The sequence below is a fragment of the Arachis hypogaea genome, chromosome 19, assembly GCF_003086295.3.
Source record: "Arachis hypogaea cultivar Tifrunner chromosome 19, arahy.Tifrunner.gnm2.J5K5, whole genome shotgun sequence".
Lineage (NCBI taxonomy): Eukaryota > Viridiplantae > Streptophyta > Magnoliopsida > Fabales > Fabaceae > Arachis > Arachis hypogaea.
In genome coordinates this window covers 101764489-101785508 of record NC_092054.1, presented here as the reverse complement: position 1 = coordinate 101785508, position 21020 = coordinate 101764489, and the positions used below count along the sequence as shown (strand labels likewise).

Genomic DNA, 21020 nt, shown 5'->3' with positions numbered 1-21020 from the left:
TCTTTAAACTTGTACTGGCGTGCCACGCCCTTGCTTCATGCTTGGCTAGGCTTCTCTGGAAAGTTGAACTAGTGTGAACTGGCGTGCCATGTCCCTTTTGTGAGTAGGTGGTTCCTCTGTTTGGCATGCCACGCCACGAACTTAAGTGGCACACCCCAATGCTTCGCTCTGAATGACACTGGCGTGCCACGCCTCGTCGCTCAAGTGGCACGCCTAAATGAAGAATGGTGAATGGTGTGTCACGCCTTCGATATCAAGTGGCACGCCCCATGTAATTGGCCTCCTTCATCCACTCTAGAAACTTATACCAACGTGCCACGTCTAAAGGCTGGCGTGCCACGCCCATGATCTTGTCTTGGTTCCAGTAGTTGGCGTGCCACGCCCCAGTCTTCAAGTGGCACGCCATAGTGAAATGCTAAGGTTTCCGTGCCACGCCTTCGATACCAAGTGGCACGCCCAGTCCTTGCTTTTGGTCCTTTGTGCATTGGCGTGCCACGCCTGGTTGCTCAAGTGGCACGCCCAGTCTTCAATTGCCTTCAGCCCCTTCTCTGGATTGTTGTACCAGTGTGCCACGCCATGCTTCTCAAGTGGCACGCTCATGGATTTATGAACTCTTCAAGCTTGGCGTGCCACGCCTGGGTTCTCAAGTGGCACGCCCAAGTGACTTCTTGGGGCTGGCGTGTGATGAGCGGATAATTTATACGCTTTTTGGCATTGTTTTTAGTATGTTTTTAGTAGAATCTAGTTACTTTTAGGGATGTTTTTATTAGTTTTTATGTTAAATTCACATTTCTGGACTTTAGTATGAGTTTGTGTGTTTTTCTGTGATTTCAGGTATTTTCTAGCTGAAATTGAGGGACTTGAGCAAAAATCAGATTCAGAGGTTGAAGAAGGACTGCTGATGCTGTTGGATTCTGACCTCCCTGCACTCAAAGTGGATTTTCTGGAGCTACAGAACTCAAAATGGCGCGCTTCCAAATTCTTTGGAAATTAGACATTCAGGGCTTTCCAGAAATGTATAATAGTCCATACTTTGGCCGAGTTTAGATGACGTAAAAGGGCGTTGAACGCCAGTTCTACGCTGCTGTCTGGAGTTAAACGCCAGAAACAAGTCACAAACCAGAGTTGAACGTCAGAAATACGTTACAACCTGGCGTTCAACTCCAGAAAGAGCCTCTGCACGTGTAACATTCAAGCTCAGCCCAAGCACACACCAAGTGGGCCCCGGAAGTGGATTTATGCATCAATTACTTACTTCTGTAAACCCTAGTGACTAGTTTAGTATAAATAGAACTTTTTATCATTGTATTCGCAGTCTTGGTTACTCCGGTTCCCCTCTGAGGCCGAGACCAATGAACTCCATTATCACTTATGTATTTTCAATGGTAGAGTTTCTACACTCCATAGATTAAGGTGTGGAGCTCTGCTGTTCCTCAAAGATTAATGCAAAGTACTACTGTTTTTCTATTCAATTCAACTTGTTCCACTTCTAAGATATTCATTCGCACTCCAACCTGAACGTGATGAACGTGACAATCATCATCATTCCTTATGAACGCGTGCCTGACAACCACTTCCATTCTACCTTAGATTGAATGAGTATCTCTTAGATCTCTTAATCAGAATCTTCGTGGTGTAAGCTAGAATGATGGCGGCATTCATGAGAATCCGGAAAGTCTAAACCTTGTCTGTGGTATTCCGAATAGGATTCAGGGATTGAATGACTGTGACGAGCTTCAAACTCGCGAGTGCTAGGCATAGTAACAGACGCAAAAGGAGGGTGAATCCTATTCCAGCATGATCGAGAACCTCAGATGATTAGCCGTGCTGTGACAGAGCATTTGGACCATTTTCACAAGAGGATGGGATGTAGCCATTGACAACGGTGATGCCCTTGCATAAAGCCAGCCATGGAAAGGAGTAAGACTGATTGGATGAAGACAGTGGGAAAGCAGAGGTTCAGAAGAACGAAAGCATGTCTATGCGCTTATCTGAAATTCTCACCAACGATTTAAATAAGTATTTCTATCCTTAGTTTATTATTTATTTTCGAAAACTCCATAACTATTTTATATCCGCCTGACTGAGATTTACAAGGTGACCATAGCTTGCTTCATACCAACAATCTCCGTGGGATCGACCCTTACTCACGTAAGGTTTATTACTTGGACGACCCAGTGCACTTGCTGGTTAGTTGTATCGAAGTTGTGACAAATTATGAATTGAGATTAGAGCACCAAGTTTTTGGAGCCATTACTAGAGATCACAATTTCGTGCACCAAGATTTTAGCGCCGTTGTCGGGGATTGTTCGAGTTTTCGGCAAGCTTTTGGTCCGGTAACATCAGTGCCAAATTTTGATCCGGCAACAACACCAAGTTTTTGGCGCCGTTGCCGGGGATTGTTCGAGTTTGAACAACTAACGGTTCATCTTGTTGCTCAGATTGGGTAACTTTCTTTTCGTTTTCTTTTCAAAAAGTTTTCAAAAATTTTTCAAAAAAATCTTTCAAAAATTTCTCCTTTGTTTTCAAAAAAAAAAATTTAAAATAAAAAATGTTTTCAAAAATATATTTCTCTCTTCAGAATTTTTAAGAATGAATTCTAGTATTTCATGAAGCATGTTGAAGCCTGGCTGGCTGTAAAGCCATATCTAATTCTTCTGGATAGGGTATGTCAGGCGTGTCATGTCTGAGTTACATACTAAAGCTTGGCTGGCTATTAAGCCATGCCTAACCCTTTGATTGGAGCTTTAGACTAAAGAGCATAAGATTCCTGGAATTCATATTAAAAATTTTGAAATCCTTATTTTTCTTTTTCAAATAATTTTCAAAAAAAAATACAAAAAAATTAGAAAATCATAAAAATAAAAAATATTTTTGTATTTCTTGTTTGAGTCTTGAGTCAAGTTGAAAGTTTGGTGTCAATTGCATATTCATTTTGCATTTTTCGAAAATTCATGCATTCATGGTGTTCTTCATGATCTTCAAGTTGTTCTTGGTAAGTCTTCTTGTTTGATCTTGATGTTTTCTTGTTTTGCACCTTTTCTTGTTTTACATGTGCATTTTTGCATCCATAGAGTCTAAACATGAAAGATTTCTAAGTTTGGTGTCTTGCATATTTTCTTTGCATATAAAAATTTTCAAAAATATGTTCTTGATATTCATCATAATCTTCAAAGTGTTCTTGGTGTTCATCTTGATATTCATAGTGTTCTTGCATTCATCACATACTTTGATCCTAAATTTTCATGCATTGCATCATTTTGCATGTTTTTCTCTCTCATCATAAAAATTCAAAAAATAAAAAAAAATATCTTTCCCTTTTTCTCTCTTAAAATTTCGAAAATTAGATTTGACTTTTTCAAAAATTTTTAAAATCTAGTTGTTTTCATGAGTCAAATCAAATTTTTCAATTTAAAATCCTATCTTTTTCAAAATCTTTTTCAAAAATCAAATCTTTTTCAATTTTCTTAGTTATTTTCGAAAATTACAAAAATATTTTTCAAAAATCTTTTTCTTATCTTTATATCACAATTTTCGAAAATAACATCATCAATTAATGTTTTGATTCAAAAATTTCAAGTTTGTTACTTGCTTGTTAAGAAAGATTCAAACTTTGAGTTCTAGAATCATATCTTGTGATTTCTTGTGAATCAAGTCATTAATTGTGATTTTAAAAATCAAATCTTTTTTCCAAAAACTAATTTCAATCATATCTTTTCAAAAATATCTTCTTATCTTATCTTTTTCAAAAATTTGATTTCAAAATATCTTTTCTAACTTCCTAACTTCTTATCTTTTCAAAATTTGTTTCAACTAACTAACTAACTTTTTGTTTGTTTCTTATCTTTTTCAAAAATACCTAACTAACTCTCTCTCTCTAATTTTCGAAAATATCTTCCCTCTTTTTCAAAATTTCTTTTTAATTAACTAATTATTTTCATTTTTTATTTTTTTTAATTTTCGAAAATTACTAACACTTTTCAAAAATTATTTTCGAAAATCACTAACTCTTTTTCAAAAATTATTTTTCGAAAATCCTTCTCCCTCATCTCCTTCTAATTATTTATTCATCTACTAACACTCCTCTTCATCTCACATCACTGCTCCTATCCTTACCCTTGTGTTTGGATTCTTCATTCCTCTTCACCCCTATTCCTTTTCTTCTTCTACTAACTATAAGGAACCTCTTTACTGTGACATAGAGGATTCCTCTTCTTTTCTTGTACTCTTCTCTTTCTTATGAGCAGGAACAAGGAAAAAGGCATTCTTGTTGAAGCTGATCCAGAACCTGAAAAGACTCTGAAGAGGAAACTAAGAGAAGCTAAGTTACAACAATCCAGAGACAACCTTATTGATAATTTCGAACAAGTAAAGGAGATGGCAGCCGAACCCAACAACAATAATGCAAGGAGGATGCTTGGTGACTTTACTGCACCTAATTCCAATTTACATGGAAGAAGCATCTCCATTCCTGCCATTGGAGCAAACAATTTTGAGCTGAAACCTCAGCTAGTTTCTCTGATGCAGCAGAACTGCAAGTTTCATAGACTTCCATCTGAAGATCCTTTTCAGTTCTTAACTGAATTCTTGCAGATCTGTGATACTGTTAAGACTAATGGAGTAGATCCTGAAGTCTACAGGCTCATGCTTTTCCCTTTTGCTGTAAGAGACAGAGCTAGAGTGTGGTTGGACTCTCAACTCAAAGACAGCCTGAACTCTTGGGATAAGCTGGTCACGACTTTCTTAGCCAAGTTCTTTCCTCCTCAAAAGCTGAGCAAGCTTAGAGTGGATGTTCAAACCTTCAGACAGAAAGAAGGTGAATCCCTCTATGAAGCTTGGGAAAGATACAAGCAGCTGACCAAAAAGTGTCCTTCTGACATGCTTTCAGAATGGACCATCTTGGATATATTCTATGATGGTTTATCTGAGATATCAAAGATGTCATTGGACACTTCTGCAGGTGGATCCATTCACCTAAAGAAAACGCCTGTAGAAGCTCAAGAACTCATTGACATGGTTGCTAATAACCAGTTCATGTACACTTCTGAGAGGAATCCTGTGAGTAATGGGACGCCTATGAAGAAGGGAGTTCTTGAAATTGATACTCTGAAAGCCATATTGGCTCAGAATAAAATATTGACTCAGCAAGTCAATATAATTTCTCAGAGTCTGAATGGAATGCAAGCTGCATCCAACAGTACTCAAGAGGCATCTTCTGAAGAAGAAGCTTATGATCCTGAGAACCTTATGGAAACACCTATAATCCATCATGGAGAAATCATCCAAATCTCTCATGGAAGGATCAACAAAAGCCTCAACAAGGCTTTAATAATGGTGGAAGATACAGGTTTAACAATAGTAAACCTTTTTCATCATCCACTCAGTAACTGACAGAGAACTCTGAACAAAATACTTCTAATCTAGCAAACTTAGTCTCTATCTATCTAAGGCCACTGTGAGTTTCATGAATGAAACAAGATCATCCATTAGAAATTTGGAAGCACAAGTGGGCCAGCTGAGTAAAAGGATCACTGAAATTCCTCCTAGTACTCTCCCAAGCAATACAGAAGAAAATCCAAAAGGAGAGTGCAAGGCCATTGAATTGATCACCATGGCCGAACCTATAAAGGAAGGAGAGGACGTGAATCCCAGTGAGGAAGACCTCCTGGGACGTCCAGTGATCAATAAGGAGTTTCCCTCTGAGGAACCAAAGGAATCTGAGACTCATCTAGAGACCATAGAGATTCCATTGAACCTCCTTATGCCATTCATGAGCTCTGATGAGTATTCCTCTTCTGAAGAGAATGAGGATGTTACTGAAGAGCAAACTGCCAAGTTTCTTGGTGCAATCATGAAGCTGAATGCCAAATTATTTGGCATTGAGACTTGGGAAGATGAACCTCCCTTGTTTACCAATGAACTAAGTGATCTGGATCAACTGAGATTGCCTCAGAAGAAACAGGATCCTGGAAAGTTCTTAATACCTTGTACCATAGGCACCATGATCTTTAAGGCTCTGTGTGACCTTGGTTCAGGAATAAACCTCATGCCCCTCTCTGTAATAGAGAAACTGGGAATCTTTGGGGTGCAAGCTGCTAAAATCTCTTTAGAGATGGCAGACAATTCAAGAAAATAGGCTTATGGACAAGTAGAGGACGTGTTAGTAAAGGTTGAAGGCCTTTACATCCCTACTAATTTCATAGTCCTAGATACTGGGAAGGATGAGGATGAATCCATCATCCTAGGAAGACCTTTCCTAGCCACAGCAAGAGCTGTGATTGATGTGGACAGAGGAGAATTGATCCTTCAAATAAATGAGGACAACCTTGTGTTTACAACTCAAGGATCTCTCTCTGCATCCATGGAGAGGAAGCTTAAAAAGCTTCTCTCAAAGCAGAGTCAAACAGAGCCCCCACAGTCAAACTCTAAGTTTGGTGTTGGGAGGCCACAACCAAACTCTAAGTTTGGTGTCAAACCCCCATATCCAAACTCTAAGTTTGGTGTTGGGAAGTTTCAACAAAGCTCTGCACATCTGTGAGGCTCCATGAGAGCCCACTGTCAAGCTATTGACATTAAAGAAGCGCTTGTTGGGAGGCAACCCAATGTTTATTTATCAAATTTTCATTGTTTTTCATGTTTTATTAGGTTCATGATCATGTGGAGTCACAAAATAAATATAAAAATTGAAAACAGAATCAAAAACAGTAGAAGAAAAATCACACCCTGGAGGAAGACCTTACTGACGTTTAAACGCCAGTAAGAAGCATGTTTTGGGCGTTCAATGCCAGAACAGAGCATGGTTCTGGCGCTGAACGCCAGAAATGCACCCTGGAGAAGAGCTGGCGCTGAACGCCCAGAACAAGCATGGTTCTAGCGTTCAACGCCAGAAATAGGCTACAAATGGGCGTTCAACGCCCAGAACAAGCACCAATCTGGCGCTAAACGCCCAGAGTTGTGTGCAAAGGCATTTTGCATGCCTAATTGGGTGCAAGGTTGTAAATCTTTGAACACCTCAGGATCTGTGGACCCCACAGGATCCCCACCTACCTCCACTCACTTCTTCTCACCCCTCTTTAACACAATCCCATAAAATCTCTTTCCCATCACCTCTTCACCACTCACATCCATCCACTCTTCCCCATAAACCTACCTCATAAACTCCACCTACCTTCAAAATTCAAAATCAATTTCCCACCCAAACCCACCCTAAATGGCCGAACTTACCCCCCTCCCTTCCCTATATATACCCCTCCATTCTTCCTCATTTTCTCACAACACAACCCTCCTTTCTCTTCTTGGCCGAAACACACCTCCCCCCTCCTCTCCATATTTTCTTCTTCTTCTTCATCTATTCTTTCTTCTCTTGCTCGAGGGCGAGCAAAATTCTAAGTTTGGTGTGGTAAAAGCATAAGCTTGTTTTTCCATTACCATTGATGGCACCCAAGACCGGAGAATCCTCTAGAAAAGGGAAAGGGAAGACAATTGCTTTCACCTCTGAGCCATGGGAGATGAAAAGATTCATCTCACAAGCCCATCACTAAGAAAAGGATGGAGCAAGCAAGAGAGCCCATTCATGGATCTCAAGAGACACATGAAGAAGCTCATCATCAAGAGATCCCTGAGATACCTCAGGGGATGCATTTTCCTCCACAAAACTATTGGGAGCAAATCAACACCTCCCTAGGAGAATTAAGTTCCAACATGGGACAATTAAGGGTGGAACATCAAGAGCACTCCATCATTCTTCATGAAATAAGAGAAGATCAAAAAGCAATGAGGGAGGAGCAACAAAGACAAGGAAGAGACATAGAAGAACTCAAGGACATCATTGGTTCCTCAAGAAGGAAACGCCACCATCACTAAGGTGGACTCCTTCCTTGTTCTTATTCTCTGTTTTTCGTTTTCTCTATGTTAAATGCTTATCTATGTTTGTGTCTTATTACATGATCATTAGTAGTTAGTAACTTTGTCTTAAAGTTATCAATGTCCTATGAATCCATCACCTCTCTTAAATGAAAACTGTTTTAATTCAAAAGAACAAGAAGTACATGAGTTTCAAATTTATCCTTGAACTTAGTTTAATTATGTTGATGTGGTGACAATGCTTCTTGTTTTCTGAATGAATGCTTGAACAGTGCATATATCTTTTGAAGTTGTTGTTTAAGAATGATAAATATGTTGGCTCTTGAAAGAATGATGATAAGGAGACATGTTATTTGATAATCTGAAAAATCAGCAAAGAACAAAGCTTGCAGAAAAAATAGAAAAAAAAAAGAGCAAAAAAAAATTAGAAAAAAAAAAAGAAAAAGCAAGCAGAAAAAGCCAAAAGCTCTTAAAACCAAGAGGCAAGAGCAAAAAAGCCAATAACCCTTAAAACCAAAAGGCAAGGGCAAATAAAAAGGATCCCAAGGCTTTGAGAATCAGTGGATAGGAGGGCCTAAAGGAATAAAATCCTGGTCTAAGCGGCTAAACCAAGCTGTCCCTAACCATGTGCTTGTGGCGTGAAGGTGTCAAGTGAAAACTTGAGACTGAGCGGTTAAAGTCAAGGTCCAAAGCAAAAGAAGAGTGTGCTTAAGAACCCTGGACACCTCTAATTGGGGACTTTAGCAAAGCTAAGTCACAATCTGAAAAGGTTCACCCAATTATGTGTCTGTGGCATTTATGTATCCGGTGGTAATACTGGAAAACAAAGTGCTTAGGGCCACGGCCAAGACTCATAAAGTAGCTGTGTTCAAGAATCAACATACTGAACTAGGAGAATCAATAACACTATCTGAACTCTGAGTTCCTATAAATGCCAATCATTCTGAACCTCAATGGATAAAGTGAGATGCCAAAACTATTCAAGAGGCAAAAAGCTACAAGTCCCGCTCATCTGATTAGAGCTATGTTTCATTGATAGTTTGGAATTTATAGTATATTCTCTTCTTTTTATCCTATTTGATTTTCAGTTGCTTGGGGACAAGCAACAATTTAAGTTTGGTGTTGTGATGAGCGGATAATTTATACGCTTTTCGGCATTATTTTTAGTAGAATCTAGTTACTTTTAGGGATGTTTTTATTAGTTTTTATGTTAAATTCACATTTCTAGACTTTACTATGAGTTTGTGTATTTTTCTGTGATTTCAGGTATTTTCTGGCTGAAATTGAGGGACTTGAGCAAAAATCAGATTCAGAGGTTGAAGAAGGACTGCTGATGTTGTTGGATTCTGACCTCCCTGCACTCAAAGTGGAATTTCTGGAGCTACAGAACTCAAAATGGCGCGCTTCCAAATGCTTTGGAAAGTAGACATTCAGGGCTTTCCAGCAATGTATAATAGTCCATACTTTGGTCGAGTTTAGATGACGTAAAAGGGCGTTGAACGCCAGTTCTACGCTGCTGTCTGGAGTTAAACGCCAGAAACAAGTCACAAACCAGAGTTGAACGTCAGAAATACGTTACAACCTGGCGTTCAACTCCAGAAAGAGCCTCTGCACGTGTAACATTCAAGCTCAGCCCAAGCACACACCAAGTGGGCCCCGGAAGTGGATTTATGCATCAATTACTTACTTCTGTAAACCCTAGTGACTAGTTTAGTATAAATAGAACTTTTTATCATTGTATTCGCAGTCTTGGTTACTCCAGTTCCCCTCTGGGGCCGAGACCAATGAACTCCATTATCACTTATGTATTTTCAACGGTAGAGTTTCTACACTCCATAGATTAAGGTGTGGAGCTCTACTGTTCCTCAAAGATTAATGTAAAGTACTACTGTTTTTCTATTCAATTCAACTTGTTCCGCTTCTAAGATATTCACTTGCACTCCAACCTGAATGTGATGAACGTGACAATCATCATCATTCCTTATGAACGCGTGCCTGACAACCACTTCCGTTCTACCTTAGATTGAATGAGTATCTCTTAGATCTCTTAATCAGAATCTTCGTGGTGTAAGCTAGAATGATGGCGGCAGTCATGAGAATCCGGAAAGTCTAAACCTTGTCTGTGGTATTCCGAGTAGGATTCAGGGATTGAATGACTGTGATGAGCTTCAAACTCGCGAGTGCTGGGCATAGTGACAGACGCAAAAGGAGGGTGAATCCTATTCCAGCATGATCGAGAACCTCAGATGATTAGCCGTGCTGTGACAGAGCATTTGGACCATTTTCACAAGAGGATGGGATGTAGCCATTGACAATGGTGATGCCCTTGCATAAAGCCAGCCATGGAAAGGAGTAAGACTGATTGGATGAAGACAGTGGGAAAGCAGAGGTTCAGAGGAACGAAAGCATCTCTATGCGCTTATCTGAAATTCTCACCAATGATTTACATAAGTATTTCTATCCTTATCGAAAACTCCATAACTATTTTATATCCGCCTGACTGAGATTTACAAGGTGGCCATAGCTTGCTTCATACCAACAATCTCCGTGGGATCGACCCTTACTCACGTAAGGTTTATTACTTGGACGACCCAGTGCACTTGCTGGTTAGTTGTATCGAAGTTGTGACAAATTATGAATTGAGATTAGAGCACCAAGTTTTTGGAGCCATTACCAGAGATCACAATTTCGTGCACCAGCGTGCCACGCCTTCGAGACCAAGTGGCATGCCATAGTGAAGGTTTTTCTTGGAATGGTGAGTTGGCGTGCCATGCCCCTTTGCTCAAGTGGCACGCCCATAGTAATTGATGGGCCAGGCATGCCATGCCCAGCTTGGCGTGCCACGCCCCTTTTTTTGTCCTCCATTGTAGCTCTCTGGAATTTTGTATTAGCGTGCCACGCCCAGTCTCTGGCGTGCCACACCCACATGCATGCTTGGACTTCTTCTCTGGAATTTAGTACTGGCGTGCCACGCCAGTGCATTTTTGTGGTGTTTGCTTCAAGTGGCACGCCAGTTTCACACGCCCAGCTTCTTGTTTGTCTTCTACCCAATTTTTGATGCTTTTCTCACCTGAAATTCAGCACAACTCATCTCAAAGTAGTGTACCATAATATTCATCAAATAATGCATGAATTGTACTGATCAAATGAGATTTATATTCTTTTATGGTCTTTTTTATGCAAGAAAGAAGGGTAGATGATGCAAGTCATCACAACACCAAACTTAAGTTTTGCTTGTCCCAAGCAAATCAATGTGAGTAAACCTTTATAACTTGAGGCCTTGGCTTTGAGTGATTGCAATACAACTAAGAGTAAGACTAAGTGTTCAACACATGTATGAATGTTTTAATGTCATGGGAAGCTCTTGGGTCCTTGAGGGTTCTTTTAGGTATAGGCCTTAGGGGTCCTTTCTATTGATTGTCACCTTGAAGTAGTAAGGGTTGTTTTGCTTTCTTGACCATGACTCTAAGTGTATTGTCTCAAGACAACCCTTTATTTAAGCTTTCAATTAGCACTCCCAAACCAGTTGGTTTTAGGGTACTAGGTGTTGAGACACCCCTAAGAATTTACTTGCCCAGGTCTCTTCTTGACACATCTTCACCACAAGCATCTATTAAGATCTTTAATTCTTTTTGAGCTTTTTAATGTTTCTTTTTCTATCCCAGTAGTTGATGCTCAAAGCCTTGGGTCTTTATTGCTTACTACCTCTTGGTTCTATGGATATTCAAGGAACACCCTTTGGCCTTCCCTGGTTATACCTTCTAGGACTGGTTGCTATTCCATGACTCATTTTCTTTTTAGTTTATCCAAGGTTCTACACTTAGTTTCTTATTTCTTAGTTTGTTTGATAATCCATCTTGGCCTTGGTCTCTTTCATTGTTTTTGCACAACTCACAGTGACTCTTATGGGGACAAACTCTACTTTTATTTATGTTGAAATAAAGACTTGAAATACATGGCATTTTCTTTCTTGAAAAAAAATTCATAAAGATTTCAAACAGGAATTAAAACTAAGAATAAAGTATAAACTATCCTAGCATGACTATTTATTCAAAAAGCAAATAAAGCAAAAACTTAAACAAGATTTAAGAAGTTGGAAAGTGTCAACCATAGGACTCAACAACCTTGAGCAGCTTCATCTTTAGTTCATTGGCCCCTTCCCTTTGTCTTTCTTCTTGGAGGAACCTTCTTGTGCTTTGGTGTCCTTGGGCGTCCAAAATCCTAGCCTCCTCATGTAGGATTTCACATTCTCCTTGTGTTGGTATGCTATTTCCTCTTGCCTTGAGCTAAGTTCCTCTAATTTCTACATATAGGTGGGGTAGTTGGGGTTCATGTTAGCTACTGCATTGCATAGGTAGCTCAACTTTGTTTGCGCATAGCAATCATATTCTCCTCTAGCTACAGTTCTTGCTTCATAAAGGTGTCTGAATTCAGCAAGGCTCTCCATTTGTTGTAATTTCCGTCTCAGAATCATTCCTAAACTGCCTTGCATTTCTCCCCACACTACAAGAAAACAAGCTTTTTGCTACGCTTTTAAAGCGTGGCGAAAAGTCCGAAAAAGTGTAGCGATAGCTTTTCGCCACGCTTTTTGAGCTATCGGCACGCTTTTGAAAGGGTCACAACTGCAAGGGTGCCGGTTGCTCTATCGCCACGCTTTTGCTGACCTATCGCCACACTTTTTTTCTTGCCACGCTTTTATAGATCGCCATGCTTTAAAAGCGTAGCCATATGTGTGAGATATGGCTACGCTTTTAAAGCGTGCCAATAGCAAGACATATGGCTACGCTTTAAAAGCGTGCCAATAGAAAGATATATGGCTACGCTTTTAAAGCCTGCCAATAGCTGTGAGATACAGCTACGCTTTTAAAGCGTGACTGTTAATACCCACTGTAACGTTTATCGTCACGCTTCTAAAGCGTGGCAACAAGTGGAGATATGGCTACGCTTTAAAAGCGTGCCAATAGGTACGAAACTAAATTACAGCCACGCTTATAAAGCGTGGCTGTTGATTGCTGCTGTACAATATAGCCACTCTTTTAAAGCGTGGCTGTAAGTTAGTTCAGTACCTATTGGCACTATTTTTTTTATAAACCTTACAAAATCATAGATAATTTTAAAATTTAAAAGATTACTAATTTTAAATCAACTAATCATTGCTTCATAAACTTGTCACAGAAAAAAAGTGTTTGATCACATGATATACTCTAACAAAATACCAAAAATCAAAGTCTCATCCACTAGCAATTTCCTAATACATGAATTACAATTCCAACATGGGTTACATTATCTAGCTACTTCCTTTACACTTCATTACAAAATATAAAACTTCATGATTACTGATCATCATTGTGAGCGAAATTGTTTTCAGCACTGCCCTGCATAATTTTAAATGTTGTGTGTTAGTGCATCTTATACCAAACCAAAAAATGAAAAGACATATTATCAACAAACTGTGTTGTGTTATAGTCATATAATAATTGTAACCAGCAAAGGCTTTTCTTTCATTATATTGAAAGCCACTATACTTTTTTTGTTCTTAAAGTTTTCAAAAAAGGGAAAAGGGTACTGATATAGGAAGCTAACAATCAAACTGCCCTCCCTACCCCTTTTTTTTGCTGCAACTATCACATGTTTTAACTCAACAATGGCATGTATTCACAACCAAATTAACCATTCTTGTAGCCCTATACTGCACCTGCAGTCATATGCATGCACATAAGTTTATTCTAGCAACTAGAGAATCAATACAAATTGCATATGGATTCTATAATCGATTTTTTCTTCTAATTAATAAAGGTGGGAAAAGAAAGAAAGAAAAGACCAATCCCCAACAAATAAATCAAGTAAAATAAGATATACCATGAGAGCCATTAATTCCTTCTGGAGTCTGCAAAAATCAAAAGAAACAAAACCATTAAAATTCAATTATGGTTTCTTTTCTTTTCCTTTTTCCAATTTGATTATGAAAAAGTGCAAATCTTCAAAGATTTCTCGTGTTTTCCAAAATTGAGATTCAATACCACACTAAATACAAAACAAAACACTACTAAAAAGTCAACAACTTTGAATTCAGATTCCAATTCAACACCATTAGCACCATTTATAATATTTTATCTCACTATCAAATGTCCAAAATCAACAACAACAATAAGTCAACTACTTTGAATGGAAATATATCGAATATCCAAAGATAATGACTTACATCTTTGGGTGGAATATGAGTTGATTCGGAGGAGCGAGGAGTATATCTCGGTCTGCTACTTGAGGCATCCAAAGGAGAATTTTGGGCAGCTTGCACTAAGGCTGCTACCTCTTCCTCACTCATTCCAGGGTTGACTTGGTGCACCAATACCTTTAATAAACTACATACACCGTCCATCTTCTTCTCTAATGATTCAACCTTGTTGTTGTATTCAACTTTGACTTGTCGAATCTCCTCATCCTTTTTAAGAGACCTTCTTGTAATCGAAGCCCCATAACAACGAACTCGACCTGGTTGGTCCTTTCCTAGCACTCCTACAAATGCATCCTCATCATTTTCCCCTGCCTCTATGCGGGTTTGAAGTTCAGCCTGTCAAAAGTGAGGAGCAATAAAATACAAAGCCGCATTAACTCAATATTAATAGAAATCACTATAGAATTTATATTGTACAAATCCAAATACAAATACAAACAACTCACAATTGTGCTTTGTGTTTTAGCATCAATTTCTTTTCCCTTTTTACTTGTGCGAGTTGCTATGAAAACTTCAACTCTTGATGGTTCTTCACTGTTCTCTTTAGAGTCGCGCTAGAGTACATATAGAAAAATTTACATGAAGCATACTAACTAGAAAACTACAACATGAATATAAATGAGAAATTAGAAAAAAATAAGTTATATTACCAGCTGCTTGCGCACTATTCCAAAATTTGTGGAACCCATCCGGTGAGGACATGTTTGTTTTGACCTATTTTCAGCATTCTTAGTAGACACAGCTTAAATATAAACATGAAAAAGAGATGTTATTATTCTTAATAAACATGTTTTCTTGTTTTTTCAAAATCACACTACTTTTTTCAAAAACACCAAGTTTAATCACATAAAGAACTAAAAGACAATATTACCTTGACAGTTGGAAGACTCCAATACCGAATTAGTTTGCGAAATTGAACCTCAGGGATCTCTAACGGTCGGTTCTTTATCATTTCTTTCTTTGTGTTGTACTTCAAGAAATGTTTCTTTTTTATTTCGCCTTTGTATTTTTTCCATGCACGACAAAATCTCTTCATTACCCACGGCTTTGAAGCTATTGGAAGAATGAATTTTTGCTAAACAAGACAACAAATTAGAATGTCAAAGGTTAGCATAAATAAAGTAACAAATAAATTTTAAAAAAATTATCTATAATTCTATAGTTACATACATTGGCATACTCCCACATGTCCTCTTTGAGGTTTTTAGGCATACCATGCCAACTAGTATATAGCAAAGTCACAAAACGAGGATTTCTAACTATTGTGCCCAAAAGTTGGTTGAGGTTAGATACAACCTCCTTGGTTGGACCTATAGGCTGCCCTCCAAAAAATTCCACCTCCCGTCGATCATTAAAATCAGTGGCATGAAGCTTTTTGCACATAGTCTTTCCACGAGTTTTCTTCTTTATTGTGCCTATGTCCAATTAAAATAACAGAATTTTAACTCAAATCAACTTAGAAGTAATACAAGCTATATTTTGACAATAAGGTAAAACAAGAAAAGCACCTTCATTACTAGCTTGTCCTCCATTACCCTCATCATTTGCAGCATCATCAAGCTCATCTTCCTCATCTTCTTTATTTTCCAAATTTATCCCATGTACCTTAAAATACATGTCAAGACTCATTCCTTTTTTTGTTGAACTTGAACTTAGATCGCTTGTATCTTCTCCCTCATCATCAGAACTTAAATTATTTTGTTCCATTGTATCAGCTTCAACAGTCCTTTGATTCCCAGTTTTGGAGGTCTTTTCAGCATGAGACATTGTCCCGTTCCCATTATGTTCACATTCTTGAAAAAGTGGCATTGGTTGGACCTTCTTTTTCTTCTTTGGAGTCCTAGCTTGCTCTTCAATGGCATCTTCCACGATTGTAATGGGTTGGTTTCTTGTTTGATCTTTTGGGTTTTGAGCTTGGAAGCTAGCCTTCTTATTTTCAGCCATGATCTTTTCTCTTTTAATATTGTATTGTTATAGCAATTCAGCATTTGACCTCACTTGTGTAACCTCAAAGGAATTCTTTTTTTGTGGACTTTTTTCTTTCATTTTTTGTGCTAAGGTACTTATCCGTTTTCTTTTAGTGATCTCTCCTTTCTCCATTCTGCATACACAAGAGTTGCAATGAAAAAAATGTTATTTTATGAATAATTAAATGAACATAATCAACATAAGCAAGTAATTAAATAAGCAAAATAACTGGGCGTGACAAGTCACCAAAAAAAATAATAAGCAAAATAACTAAAACAAATGAGACATTTAGAATTCTACCAAAACAACATTACATTAAAACATGTCAAGAAGTTTCAGAATCAGAGTCCTCTACGTACTCGTATTCGCTTTCCTCATCATCTTCCTCACCATGTTGTTTGGCAAACATATTTGGAGCCATATCTATAATAGTTGCTCGTAGATCATTCCTCACTAGATCAACTTCGCCATTATCATTTGGGAGACTGGGAATCACTTCAGGTTCACATGGCTCCCTTGCATATATTATGGGGGAATCAGACTCAAGGTCATCACTTATCCTAAATAAATCTCTTCGAATTGTTTTCATAACATAGTGTTTGTCACTCACATATGGGTCTTGTACATAAAAGCATTGGTTTACTTGGGATGCTAGGACAAATGGTTCTTCTTGGTAGCATTTTTTACTGAATACACATATGAGAGACTAAAGTTGTCTTTTGCAACTGTATACCACTCACACTTAAACAGGACTAACTTAAATTGGCCACAATAATCTAATTTAAACATATCAACTATTCTACCATAGTAGGTTACTTTTGCTTCAATTGGGTTCTTATCTTTCACAGTAGCAAAATTAGGAGTCAATGCCTCCAATGTGACACCACTATTTTGGATTTTATGTCTCGCATCACGGTGCCTTGTATGGAACCTATACACATTGATAACATAACCTGAAAATCTTTTTGCAACTCTATTTGGACCCCTTGCCAACCCTTTTGCCCAACCAGGCACATCCTTTTTCATGGCACGAGTTTTAAACCATTCTGAGAACTGTTGACTATGGTCTTTGGCTTTCTCCCACTTTGTTCTTCGTGGATTGTTGTCATTTACTGCCTCCTCATGCTCTCTGAAGATCAAATATTCATATTCTTATTTGTTAGTAGGGTAAAATGTTATGATTGAGGTCTACGAAATGACAATGAATCAAACAAAATACCTTATGTAGACTTCGATCTTATCACAATTGTTTAGGATGTATGCATGACCTTGTATTTTTTATTTTTCATCTAACATGAACAAATCTCCCATTTTTCCACCCAAAGGACATCCTTTGCTTGGAAACAAACTCGGAGTTCGCAGCTCATCTGAAACACACTCATCATTGTTTCGAGGCACTCTGTTGAATCTTGTCTGGACATCTTCAGGCAAATATCTTGAGCAAAAATTAATACACTCATTCGCCAAATATCCTTCGGCAATGGATCCTTCTGAACGACTTCTGTTACGAACATACGATTTTAGTGTGCACATATATCGTTCAATAGGGTACATCCAACGATATTGAACTGGACCACCTAACCTCACTTCATTTGCCAAATGGATAGGCAAGTGCACCATTATGTCAAAAAAGCTTGGAGGAAAAATCCTCTCCAATTGGCATAATGTCTTAGCAATCTCTGCTTCTAAGTTAACTACCTCATCTAGGCTAATTACCTTCTGACATATCCGGCGAAAAAATGAACATAAGTGAACTAAAGCGATGGCAACATGGTCAGGAAGTATGCTTTTGATCGGTACTTGCAACAAGTAATGTAACATGAAATGAGCATCATGGGTCTTGTAACCAGAAATCTTCTTTTCTGTTTGCTGCACACATCGAGCGATATTGGAAGCACTGCCGTCTGGTAACTTTGCCCCTTTTAACACACTACAAAAGATTGTTTTCTCTGCTGTAGTCATTGAGAAGCATGCATTTGCTAACTTAGTTCTTTTACCATCATTCGTATCTCTTGGTTGAAGGTTTTTCCTGATACCCATGTCTTTAAGGTCAAAACGCGCAGCTGCATGATCTTTTGTCTTTCCAGAAATATCCAAAAGAGTTCCAATAATGCTATCAACTATATTCTTTTCTATGTGCATGACATCAAGGTTGTGTCTAAACATGTTGAACTTCCAATATGGTAAATCAAAAAAGATTGACCGCTTTTTCCAATTTGAAATGCCATTCTTTGATCTCCTTTGCTTCTTCCCAAAAGAATTTTCTACCCCTTGCAATATATGAAATACAGTTGTTCCATCTAACAACTGCAGTGGAGACCTAAGTTCAGTTTCCCATTGAAAGATCTTTTATTATGTCTCCATGGATGGTTCATGGGTAAAAACCTTCAATGATCCATATAAACAGTCTTGTGGCTATGTTTCAGATATATAGAAGAAGTTTCATCATTACAACATGGACAAGCCAATTTTCCCTTTGTACTCCACCCAGATAACATAGCATACGCAGGGAAGTCGTTAATTGTCCATAAAAGACATGCTCTCATGTTGAATGTTTTGTTCTCTTTGGAATCATATGTTTCGACACCTAACTCCCACAATTCTTTTAATTTTTCAATTAGTGGTTGAAGAAAGACATCAATATCATTTCCCGGTGATTGTGGGCCAGGAATGAGTAAAGAGAGCATAAAATAATCAGGCTTCATGCTCATCCAAGGGGGTAGATTATACCCCATCAGAACAACAGGCCATGTACTATGTGTACTACTCAAAGTTCAAAACAGATTGAATCTATCGCTTGCTAAGCCAAGTCTCACATTACGAGGCTCCTTTGCAAAATCTTCATGTCGACTGTCAAATGCTTTCCAAGATTCACCATCGGCAGGATGCCTTAATGACCCATCTTTAACACGTTCATTATGATGCCAAGACATAGCTTCAACCGTCCTTGTGCACATAAAAAGCCTTTGAAGTCTGGGAATCAGGGGGAAATGCCTTAGAGTTTTTGCAGCAACTTTACGAGGCTTTTTAGATGAGGTAGCATCGTCCTCTTCTACATGATGCTCAATATAACGGGATGTTCCACAGACATGGCAAGATGAGTCATTCTTATGCCCGTTCCGATACAACATGCAATCATTGCGACATGCATCGATCTTTTGGTAGTCAAGACCCAAATTTTTCACCATATTCTTCGTTTTATCAAAAGAAGTAGGAATATTCAAATGTGGCATTCCTTCTTTCAATAATTCTAAGAGAGAAGTGAACGACGCATTACTCCAACCATGCAAGCATTTTAACAAGTAAAGACAGATGGTAAAGGATAATCTTGTGAATCCTTTACATCCAGGGTATAGTTCTTGGCTTGCCTCGTCTACCAATTTATAAAATGCTTTTGCACCTTCGTTAGGCCCCATGTTATGTCCATCAACTTCTGTAGTATCTCTGAATCTATCACGTAACAACTCATCAATGTTATCATTGCAGTTATATTCCTCATCTGTGTCACTGTCAACATCCATAGCAACAAGTGATTCCCCATGATTAAACCACCGCCTATAACCTTTTACGAATCCATCGCATATTAGATGGTCATACACGACATCTCTCCTTAACCAAAGTCTATTACAACACTTTGCACATGGGCATTGAATTTCTTCCCCTTGAGGAATTCCCGGTGATGAAAAAGCAAAGTGTAAAAACTTTTCTACACCGAGTTGATATTCTTTTTCATGACGTGGTGTATCCATCCAATCCTTGGACACATCCATCAAAAACCTATATATTTCTAATAGATAGCTAAGTTTCTAGTTTGAAGTCTTTACTGCTAGTCTCACTAACTGCGAGTCTAGCTTCCTAATTAACTAAGAGACAATATTTTCCAAGTCTCCAAAATACTTTGAAGGCATTGGACATAAAATAGCAAAGAAAATTAAATTTTTATCAATTCTTAAAGAAGGTCCTGAAGTGAGTGCCTTAGGAAAGCACTTAAGTTGTCCGCATAACATTAATAACAAATTAATAAATGTATTTAAATTTGCATGAACCAACCTTAAATACTGTCTTAATCCGTACAACACCAGCACCAAAGTAGTAGCGCAGCAGAAGCAGAATTAGAAAGGTAGCAGCGGCAGCGAATAGCGATTCGGCAGCAGATAATCAGTACCACAGCAACATCAAAGCAATACCACAGGAGCAGCAGAATAAAAGAAGTGGTAGTAGTAGTGGATAGATAACTATCAAAAGCCTGTTGGAAAGCATAAAATTAAAATGCTCTTGAGAATTAAATTTTTTTCTTACTTTAAAACATAAAAAATACATGAATATAAACTCTTTTGAGAATTTTAATTCTCATCTTCAACCAGGGTGAGAGTGGCCCCTAACACTTGTCAACCTATTTTTTTTTACTGAAAAAAAATAGCCATTGTAGCATGTAGCAACCAACCAGCAATTAACACATTTCTTGATTATTTTTCGCTGTTATATAAACTGTTTTATGAATTACTAGTACTATTTCAATTTTGACATAAACCGGCAAGTATGTCTCAACTTTAATTTCTCTGAGATTAAAATATATCTAGGCTGTGATTTTTCAATAATATAATTTTAGGTCTCCTGATAAGTATACTTTAAATACAATGATTCTCAAGCCATAAGGTAATCATAATAATAATAAACTTCTACCTAAGAATAACTATATTAATTAAACATTACTCCATCAAATAGAAACAGCAAAGCATGAAAAATTATGCAACTCTCTTTTTCTGACCACAGCAATCACCTTGGAAAGACATGAGCAAGCAACTCAGAATCAGAAGGATAATGGTCAATTTAAAAGACTAAAATCTAATCAGTTTTTTTTTTAAGATACTATATGTTAAAAGAAACTAACTATATATATTTTTTATCTATTTTATACACTAGCATAACAACAGCTCAATGAAAGCAACAAAAG

At 37.9% G+C, this 21020-nt stretch overlaps 2 protein-coding genes and 1 non-coding gene across 3 annotated transcripts; all 3 read right to left on the bottom strand.

Annotated features, from left to right (window-relative positions):
- Nucleotides 1–4776: 4776 nt before the first annotated feature.
- LOC112781458 (small nucleolar RNA R71) lies at nt 4777–4884 on the bottom strand. Its single transcript, XR_003192234.1, has one exon. It is a non-coding gene; the product is annotated as a small nucleolar RNA R71 (small nucleolar RNA).
- An 11507-nt stretch (nt 4885–16391) lies between these two features.
- LOC112778562 (uncharacterized) lies at nt 16392–18771 on the bottom strand. Its single transcript, XM_025822868.1, has 4 exons — nt 18472–18771; nt 17361–18373; nt 16854–17195; nt 16392–16752 (listed from the first exon to the last, which is right to left on the bottom strand). The coding sequence occupies exons 1-4, from the start codon at nt 18769–18771 to the stop codon at nt 16392–16394; spliced, it is 2016 nt and encodes a 671-aa protein (XP_025678653.1).
- A 69-nt stretch (nt 18772–18840) lies between these two features.
- Nucleotides 18841–19836, bottom strand: LOC112778561 (uncharacterized). Its single transcript, XM_025822867.1, has one exon. The coding sequence runs from the start codon at nt 19834–19836 to the stop codon at nt 18841–18843; it is 996 nt and encodes a 331-aa protein (XP_025678652.1).
- Nucleotides 19837–21020: the final 1184 nt, after the last annotated feature.

Excerpts from the sequence above, each read along its gene's own strand:
- LOC112778561 (XM_025822867.1), bottom strand. The coding sequence starts at position 19,836 with ATGGATGTGTCCAAGGATTGGATGGATACACCACGTCATGAAAAAGAA.
- LOC112778562 (XM_025822868.1), bottom strand. The coding sequence starts at position 18,771 with ATGAAGCCTGATTATTTTATGCTCTCTTTACTCATTCCTGGCCCACAA. Across the intron at positions 18,374-18,471 it reads TGAAACATAGCCACAAGACT|TTGTTAGATGGAACAACTGT; the intron begins GTTTATATGGAT and ends TCTCCACTGCAG. Across the intron at positions 17,196-17,360 it reads AAAATGGGAGATTTGTTCAT|AGAGCATGAGGAGGCAGTAA; the intron begins GTTAGATGAAAA and ends TTTGATCTTCAG.